The sequence below is a fragment of the Doryrhamphus excisus genome, linkage group LG1 (genome assembly GCF_037039965.1).
Source record: "Doryrhamphus excisus strain RoL-2023G ecotype Guam linkage group LG1, RoL_Dexc_Guam_v1.1, whole genome shotgun sequence".
Taxonomy (NCBI): domain Eukaryota; kingdom Metazoa; phylum Chordata; class Actinopteri; order Syngnathiformes; family Syngnathidae; genus Doryrhamphus; species Doryrhamphus excisus.
Genome location: NC_136357.1, coordinates 3,030,001 through 3,040,000, shown reverse-complemented (window position 1 = coordinate 3,040,000; position 10,000 = coordinate 3,030,001). Strand labels below are relative to the sequence as shown.

Sequence of the window (10,000 nt, the reverse complement as noted above, 5' to 3'; positions counted from 1 at the left end):
CTCCTACTTCGGTAAGTGACAAAAATAAAATAAAATTAAAAAAATAACTTAAACTATATTTGGAAAGCAGGAAGTGTACAAATTCTTCTTCCTACTTTTAATAAAAAATAAAAAAAACTAAACTTAAACTATATACCGAAGTATGAGGTGCATTATTTAAAAAAAAAAAAACCTTAAACTGTATTATGGAAAGCAGGAAGTGAACAAATGTAACAGTTACTGATTGTAAAAGTACCAGATGGAGGGGTAGAATTTAATAAGCTTTGCTTCTTCCTACTCCTTTTGGACATGTGGAACTGTGAACTGATTATGTGATGCATTCAATTGTAATCTGATGCATGTTCAAATGAAATAAAACCATTACCATTACCATTACCAATAATGTTGATATAAGACAACATTTTGACTGTGCTAATTTAGGTTAGTTTTTGACACAATTCATTTATTGGCTGTCAATAGTTTTTGCATGTTTTGTGCTCAGTGTGGTGAATTGTGTGGTGACAGTATTTAAATCCCGACCAATCACAGAGGTGTTGATGCAACTCCACAATTGAAAAGAGCATGTTTGGTGAAATCTTAAGACAAAACAATGGCCAAAATGTAAAAAAAAAATGTAAATAGTTATATTTGTGAAATATTTCATGTAAAACAACCTTTTTGGGTTCTTTATGTTGTATAGACATTTTGGTTGAATATATGGATACATTTGTGACGGCTTTAGAAAAATGGCTGGGGTTAAATGAGTTAATCTTGACTTGACTATTCTTCAGTTTTCAGCACAAATCGAAAATATCTGCAGTATCCTTTGCTGTTTGGACACTTGAATTGCAGTTGTACAGTTTTTTGAATGCTACACTTTTTGTAGGATTTGTTTTTCAACTCAAATTTTCACCCAAATTTGTCCTTGGTTCTTGAAAACTTAGTTATCATATAATATTGAGCGTGACTCACTTATATTTTAGTCTTTGGTATGTTGAATTTTGTGGTATTAATAAAGATGCAGACTACTCCCAGTTTGTTTATTCAGCCATTTTGGATCACACATTCAAAACCAAATATTTAATTTAGGTAATACTCCAATACCCTAATATCAGCCTTCCGCCTAACCATCGTGTTTTTTAAGGTTTTTTAAAGTTTCTAACCACATCTTCCCAGAATGACCTCTTCTTTATCATATGTGAAAATAAGGTTTGGTTGAGCCACACTTGGCTGCAACCAGATCTTAACAACAATGAGGCTTTTTCTCCTTCACCATGTGTTTGCGTCCTTCACCACGTTGCCCTTGAGATTTCTATATGACTGTGCCCCGGATTTATGACTTCCTGCTTGTCTGAGAGCTTCATTTTTGATATTGAGTGCTGAGTTTTTACTTTATATTTTTTCAAGAGTTAAGTTGGTAATAAAGTCTGTTATATTGTATATTGTACATATGGACTATAGCTGGAGCTTGGATGTGACCAGCTTGGACCAAAATAGAGAAGCAGAGAGCAAAAACTGGATGTTGTCCAAAGTTGGGTCCTGGTTTATGGAACATGCTGTTTACTCACGACAGCTTCAGGTACACCTGCATCTACTACATTTGAGCAATGCTATTTCAAATAATGACTTCATTTAAAAAAAAAAACAGTCATGATGTGCTATATATATCACTATATTGACAGTTACTATGGTACCCATTATGGCATTGGATGCTCATATCACCTCCTACTTCGGTAAGTGACAAAAATAAAATAAAATTAAAAAAATAACTTAAACTATATTTGGAAAGCAGGAAGTGTACAAATTCTTCTTCCTACTTTTAATAAAAAATAAAAAAAACTAAACTTAAACTATATACCGAAGTATGAGGTGCATTATTTAAAAAAAAAAAAAACCTTAAACTGTATTATGGAAAGCAGGAAGTGAACAAATGTAACAGTTACTGATTGTAAAAGTACCAGATGGAGGGGTAGAATTTAATAAGCTTTGCTTCTTCCTACTCCTTTTGGACATGTGGAACTGTGAACTGATTATGTGATGCATTCAATTGTAATCTGATGCATGTTCAAATGAAATAAAACCATTACCATTACCATTACCAATAATGTTGATATAAGACAACATTTTGACTGTGCTAATTTAGGTTAGTTTTTGACACAATTCATTTATTGGCTGTCAATAGTTTTTGCATGTTTTGTGCTCAGTGTGGTGAATTGTGTGGTGACAGTATTTAAATCCCGACCAATCACAGAGGTGTTGATGCAACTCCACAATTGAAAAGAGCATGTTTGGTGAAATCTTAAGACAAAACAATGGCCAAAATGTAAAAAAAAAATGTAAATAGTTATATTTGTGAAATATTTCATGTAAAACAACCTTTTTGGGTTCTTTATGTTGTATAGACATTTTGGTTGAATATATGGATACATTTGTGACGGCTTTAGAAAAATGGCTGGGGTTAAATGAGTTAATCTTGACTTGACTATTCTTCAGTTTTCAGCACGAATCGAAAATATCTGCAGTATCCTTTGCTGTTTGGACACTTGAATTGCAGTTGTACAGTTTTTTGAATGCTACACTTTTTGTAGGATTTGTTTTTCAACTCAAATTTTCACCCAAATTTGTCCTTGGTTCTTGAAAACTTAGTTATCATATAATATTGAGCGTGACTCACTTATATTTTAGTCTTTGGTATGTTGAATTTTGTGGTATTAATAAAGATGCAGACTACTCCCAGTTTGTTTATTCAGCCATTTTGGATCACACATTCAAAACCAAATATTTAATTTACGCAATACTCCAATACCCTGCAAGGCACATTCATTTGACAAATTCAAATAAAATGCAAAATAGTCTGTTGGCTGAATCAACAATAAGTTCCATCTTGGTAAAGAAAGAACAGAAGGAGGTTGATTTTACAAAAGGGGATGATTAAAGATCAAGATGTCAATCAGGTGTTGGTGTGGATCTCCTACTTTTTCTTGCCACCCTCTCTAATCTATGCCGTCCTTGCTAACATTCATCATTTATCAATATTTTGCATTGTTTTATGCTCTTTAAAAAATATTATTCTCCATAAAATTGATTTTTGTTGATATTTTTGGTGTCTGGAATGAATTAATTGTATTTATATTAACAATGTTCCCTTGCCACATCGCCGGATTTTTCAGTTTTTCAAACATATTAATTTACAAATCATACTGTTTCATCTTGAATATGGCTTATTAGTTTTTTTAGGTAAAATCTTAAGCAAATCCTGCATTTTTTTAAACATAAAAATTGTGGAATGATCTAAATTAAAAATGAAAGGAATTAGGAATACGCATTCAAATTGAGAATGTAATCTTCTACATTGGTCACTAGGTGTCAGTAATCACCAGACTTGAACAACAAGCGTTTATTGCAGTTTTTAATGATCTCACAACAAGCACCATAATATATAACATAATAATAATAACACGGACTAGTGTTGTGGCCATAACCATGACAAACTTTATTTTTCATTTATGTATCTACTATCTTCACTTATTCACTTATCACGGTCAGTTCTGGAACCAAAAACAACCATAAACAAGGATCTATTGTCTTTCCTATGGAAAATACATTAGATATGTTTGCAATAAACGGGATTGACACTCCTTCCAGTGACCTTCAGGCGATGCTGCATGTGAGTGTGTATGTGCTTACTTGTGCACACCAAACATATTTGCACATAGATCTCACATTTCAGCTCTTTGTTGTGAGTGGTAGGACATGGCTGCTGACAGAGCAGTTTCACTGAGGTGTGATGATGAAAGATAGTAGAGTGCTGTTGGAGGGACGGTAACGGCATGAGGCCAAACTAATATTTGTGTGAACAAAAATGTACCCGTTTGAGCAAACTAATTCGGACATTATGAGCAAAATGTAACCTCGCTCATGTTGATAAAATAGAAGAAGGCAGCCAATGTTGTGTGTTAAGTCTTTCACTACCAAATACATATTTATACTTTTTTTTTTAATGCCGACCAATCACAGAGGTGTTGATGTAACTCCACAATTGAAAAGAGCATGTTTGGTGCAGTTTTAAGACAAAACAAATAGTTCATGGTGTTATATTTGTAAAATATTTCATGTAAAACAACCTTTTTGGGTTCTTTATGTTGTATATACATTTTGGCTGAATATATACGAATACTTTTGTGACGGCTTTAGAAAAATGTCTGGCATTGAATGAGTTAATCTTGACTTGGTACTTGGCATACTAGTTGTCGCCATGCTTTATCATGATGCAACAGAATTCATGTTTGTGCACCTCCATGGCTTAATTTATGACCTTACCATAACAATAGGAATGGAAAGTAGAGCAGAAGGAAAGAAAGTGAAGTAAAAGTAGAGCGTTTAACTGCTCTATTACTTCCATATTTCATTTTTTTCATAACAAAAAAATCCTCTTTTAGGCTCTAAACATCCAGAATTAGCATGTGTCTTGCTTTCATCTCCATGATGTGACAATAAAAGCTTTGGAGCAGTCACTGCCTCAGGATGGTAGGCTTTGGGTCTTCACAAAGACCCCCGTGACCGCCCCCTCTGCATACTAATGGATCCCCTTTTTTTTCGAAGTTGTTGCTCTTTTTGATCCTTTTGGCTGGTATTGCAAGGCCACGGCTTCTGTGTTGTTTTTCAGCCTTTTCTTGCACGGACACTTTGCCATGTGGCACCATGTGTTAAAGCTTCTGTCAGGTGTGTGTGTGTGTGTTGCAGGGGTGGGGGTGTGTGCGTGGGGGGGGGGGCGGGGGGTGTAACTGCCGCTCACCACAGTATTGGCACAGACCCTCGTTGCCCAACTGCTTCCAACCGCTGTTGGAGTGGGATTTACTTATCAAAAAAGTGACAGATTAATTGCAAATTATATTTTACATAGTATTGTATATTTAAAATAAGGAAGCATAATAATATCATAGTCATTGTAGTTATTTGCTTACACATTGAATTTTTCTTCATAATGCATACGAACATGTTGCAACACAAGAGGAAAACTTACGACACAAGCAGTGGAATCAGTACACTTCGTTCCCCAACAAAGTCCTTCCTTTTTTAACACTTAACCAGTGGAACAAGTTGCCTTTAATATCATGTGACCGTAGTGAGCACATGAAGCAGTATAATGGCATGCATTATGAATGAATGCAGTCTAATACAACAACACACTTTCAAAAAATACCAATATGGGAGATTCTTTTTAACGGCATGCATTATTGGTCAGAGTTTTTCGGAATTTTTTTTGTCATAACTTTGATTAATTTTCTTGATTAACTATGCAAAGGTACACGAGTGCATGGTGGAATTAAAGAGACTTTCATGAACAACATGTGCATCTCAGACATAATAATGGTGCTCACTCTAAGTAGTGATAATTATAATCTATACTGCTTTCCAAGTTTTACACTAACTGCTGTAAAGTATATCATGTTTAGTTTCTATAACTTTGGCTCATACAAGTAAACTTTTTTTAATTTTTTCATGCATTTTTTTGAATGACTGATTACATGCTTGTCTTTTCTGAGCTCAGCAAGCAAAACAGTATTATTGTGATTTACTGGTTGCCATGGTAGCAGAGTTTCACATACCTCAAATAGATGGTAGATGACTTTCCACTGTGTCATTGCTCGTGGTGTTTGTGGGAAAAGCAACAATTTGGTGTGTTAATAATAAGATAAGGTAAGCAGAAAATTCAATGCAAGAATATTAACAGCAGTTATTATGGCTTATGAACATGAACACGGAGAAGATGAAATACTCAGTTACAGTTGCCCGTTTTGTACTGTTTGGTATTTCCCAACCATGTGGCTTTCACTTGCTTATTGGGAACTTCCTTCGAGCTCGGTGTGATCAATGCGGCCACATTCTGTTGCCTGGTCTTTCATTTTATTCTCTTTTTTGACATACTTTTCATTTTGGATGGTTTGAACCATTTGAAGTGAAGTGAAGTCATTTCCCACTTCCCACATCCTGTTAAAGTCCATTTAGCCATTTAATTATTCTGACAATCAAGCTACTTGTGTCGAGTGTCTTTCTCGAGGGTTGGGTTGTGTGTGTGTGTCGGTCCCAGAGGACTTAGACCAGGGGTGGGCAAACTACGGCCCGGGGGCCACATCCGGCCCGCCAAGTGTTTGAATACGGCCCGCCCAATCTTTCCAAAGTATTTCATTTAAACTCAACATACAACCTGGCATCATGGCCTGAGCCAACCTTTTGATGGTTTTATCAATTTCGTTTTTTGACATGGTCTGTTGTTTACAAAGTGCTCCTGAAAAAAGGGACATAAGCACATAATAATAATAATAATAATAATTATTATTATTAGATTATTATTAGATTATTATAATAATTATTAGAACTATTATGATTATTATGATTATTAGATTGATGCTACTTATTATATTAATTATATATAATATGATTATTATATTTGCATATTTTACATAATAATAATATAATAATTATTATTTTAATTTTATTGTAATTATTATAATATTTTATTATTTTTAAAATATTTAAATATAAATATAAAATAATAAATAATAATAGCAGATTGCATGACAATTTTACAGATACAATAATACCAGGTGAACTGTTACGTGTAAAATATATAGTCTTATAAATTAATATAAATTTTGTCATATCAATGCGGCCCGCGAGTCAAAAAGTTTGCCCACCCCTGACTTAGACACATGATTCTTCCGTTCTTTTCCCATGCTAACATTGTCAAACAGAAGCATCAATCCATGGAACATGCCATGGCTGTACCAAATCCATCATTTGCATATTATCCACTGAAAGGGTTCTCATGGTACATGACATGTTTTCATGCATGTGACATCAGAGATTCATGTACTGTCTTGCAAACAAGCTAATAAAAGTGCAATGATACAAAACAATGGAAATGATTTGCTTCTGTTTGTTTGTTGCTTCCTTTATTTCTCCATATTTTACATTGACTATGAATATTGTTCTTTGTGCTTTTTCCTTTATAGTTAATTCTCGCAGCTGCAGCTACGCTGGAGTGTTTCTTGTCGAGGGAGAACATCGTTACTCTCTGACCTTTAACAATGCTGAAAAGGTTTGCAAGCAGCTGGAGAGCACAATGGCAAGTCCGGACCAAGTCGAGCAGGCCTTTCATAAAGACATGGAAACCTGCAGGTACGTTATTATTGCGTTATTTTGCTATTGTGACAAATGTTGACCGTGTTGGTGCTGATTTTATGGTGCGTTCATGAACACTGACCTCAACTGAGGCAAGTGAGGCCTGCAGTTCTTGCTGTTGTGGGGTCTTTTGTGACTTTTTGGATGAGTCATCACTGTGCTCTTGGGGTAATTTTGGTTTTTCGGGGAAGGTTGACCACTCTTCCATGTTTTTACCATTTTTGGATAATGGCTGTCACTCTCACGGCTTCATAATCTTTTCCAGATTAATCTCAGTTTTACAGGAGGGAGATCACTTTTTCACACAGAACCATGTAGGTTTTGATTTTTTTTTGCCTGAATAATAAAAAAGTTTCATTTAAAAACTGCATTTTTTTCACTGACTAATATTAAAGGACTGGACTCCTATAGAGCAGCTACACACAATAGCCCACACAAAAAGCTTTCTAGATCTTCCAGATTCTGCACCTCTCACTGCAGTGTTTCCATGGACTTCCTGCTTCCAACCCAAACAAACTGTTTCATTTCCTTCGCCTCAGGTCTTCCTCTAGGTACGCCCAATCCGCTGTGATTGGTCACACTCCCAAATGCTCCCAAGGGTTTCCAGATACGTTGTACCATAATCTGCAGCCCATATGCGGACGTTCGGATTGCATTGATGTCACTAGAACTTGGTGTTAGAAAACCAAAACATATACAAAACTTCTTTAAGGGCTTACTTCCAAATGTGCAAACCTTAGTATCTGACACTTTGGCATAGTTTAACACAAGAATACCATATTATAGCAACATTTATACAGTGAAGAAAATAAGTATTTGAACACCCTGCTATTTTGCTATTTCTCCCACTTAGAAATCATGGAGGGGTCTGAAATTTTCATCGTAGGTGCATGTCCACTGTGAGAGAGATAAACTAAAAAGAAAAATCCAGAAATCACAATGCATGATTTTTTAACAATTTATTTGTGTGATACAGCTGCAAATAAGTATTTGAACACCTGTGTATCATCTAGAATTCTGACCCTGAAAGACCTGTTAGTCTGCCCATTAGAAGTCCACCTGCACTCCATGTATCATCCTGAATCAGATGCACCTGTTTGAGGTCGTTAGCTGCATAAAGACACCTGTCCACCCCATACAATCAGTAAGACTTTAACTTGTAACATGGCGAAGACCAAAGAGCTGTCCAAAGACACCAGAGACAAAATTGTACACCTCCACAAGGCTGGAAAGGGCTACGGAGCAATTACCAAGCAGCTTGGTGAAAAAAGGTCCACTGTTGGAGCTATCATTAGAAAATGGAAGAAGCTAAACATGACGGTCAATCTCAATCGGAGTGGAGCCCCATGCAAGATATCACCTCGTGGGGTCTCAATGATTCTAAGAAAGGTGAGGAATCAGCCCAGAACTACACGACAGGACTTGGTCAATGACCTGAAAAGAGCTGGGACCACCGTTTCCAAGGTTACTGTAGGTAATACACTAAGACGTCATGATGTGAAATCATGCATGGCACGAAAGGTTCCCCTGCTTAAACCAGCACATGTCAAGGCCCGTCTTAAGTTTGCATATGACCATTTGGATGATACAGAGGAGTCATGGGAGAAAGTTTTATGGTCAGATGAGACCAAAATAGAACTTTTTGGTCATAATTCCAATAAGCGTGTTTGGAGGAAGAAGAATGAAGAGTACAATCCGAAGAACACCATCCCTACTGTGAAGCATGGGGGTGGTAGCATCATGCTTTGGGGGTGTTTTTCTGCACATGGGACAGGACGAGTGCACTGCATTAAAGAGAGGATGACTGGGGCCGTGTATTGTGAGATTTTGGGGAACAACCTCCTTCCCTCTGTCAGAGCATTGAAGATGGGTCGTGGCTGGGTCTTCCAACACGACAACGACCCGAAGCACACAGCCAGGAAAACCAAGGAGTGGCTCCGTAAGAAGCATATCAAGGTTCTAGCATGGCCCAGCCAGTCTCCAGACCTGAACCCAATCGAAAATCTTTGGAGGGAGCTCAAACTCCGTGTTTCTCAGCGACAGCCCAGAAACCTGACTGATCTAGAGAAGATCTGTGTGGAGGAGTGGGCCAAGATCCCTCCTGCAGTGTGTGCAAACCTGGTGAAAAACTACAGGAAACGTTTGACCTCTGTAATAGCAAACAAAGGCTACTGTACCAAATATTAACATTCATTTTCTCAGGTGTTCAAATACTTATTTGCAGCTGTATCACACAAATAAATTGTTAAAAAATCATGCATTGTGATTTCTGGATTTTTCTTTTTAGTTTATCTCTCTCACAGTGGACATGCACCTACGATGAAAATTTCAGACCCCTCCATGATTTCTAAGTGGGAGAAATAGCAAAATAGCAGGGTGTTCAAATACTTATTTTCTTCACTGTAGGTCAGAAAATTTGACAAAGCAAAATAGGTCGTCTTTAAATTTGATGATCTGGAACATTTAAGTCTGACAAATATGCACACACGAAAAAAACACCCTGTTTTGCACAACACGATATGTCATTGTGTAAAAATGTGATCCTTAAATTAGTCACAGTCACCATCACACCACAGCTATGCATCATACTGTTGCTAGGTTTTGGAAATGTTCTACTTCTGGTGTTTTATTTTGTAAAAATGATGACTTACCAACCACAAGTGTTGATGACCTACAAGGGAAAGTATTATTTTGCATTTGATTTACTTTTTCAACAATAATGTGATATACCCCAAATGAGTATTTCTGCCAAACTAATATAGTTAAGTCATAGGATAGAAAAAAATAAAGTCAAAATATTACCAAATTTTTTTTTTTTTTTTTAGAAAAATGTTTG

General features: G+C 36.2%; 1 protein-coding gene across 3 annotated transcripts in view; it reads left to right on the top strand.

Moving 5' to 3' along the window:
* LOC131131639 (CD44 molecule (IN blood group) b) overlaps window positions 1–10,000 on the top strand; it is a 20,068-nt gene that overhangs the window by 1,775 nt on the left and 8,293 nt on the right. For 2 of the 3 annotated variants that reach the window (XM_058076511.2, XM_058076510.2), the window contains exon 2: window positions 6,996–7,161. In XM_058076511.2, the coding sequence (XP_057932494.2) occupies window positions 6,996–7,161 (166 nt within the window). Of the gene's footprint in view, window positions 1–5,659; window positions 5,680–6,995; window positions 7,162–10,000 lie in introns of those variants that run through there. The other variant, XM_058076513.2, reaches the window with a different exon arrangement.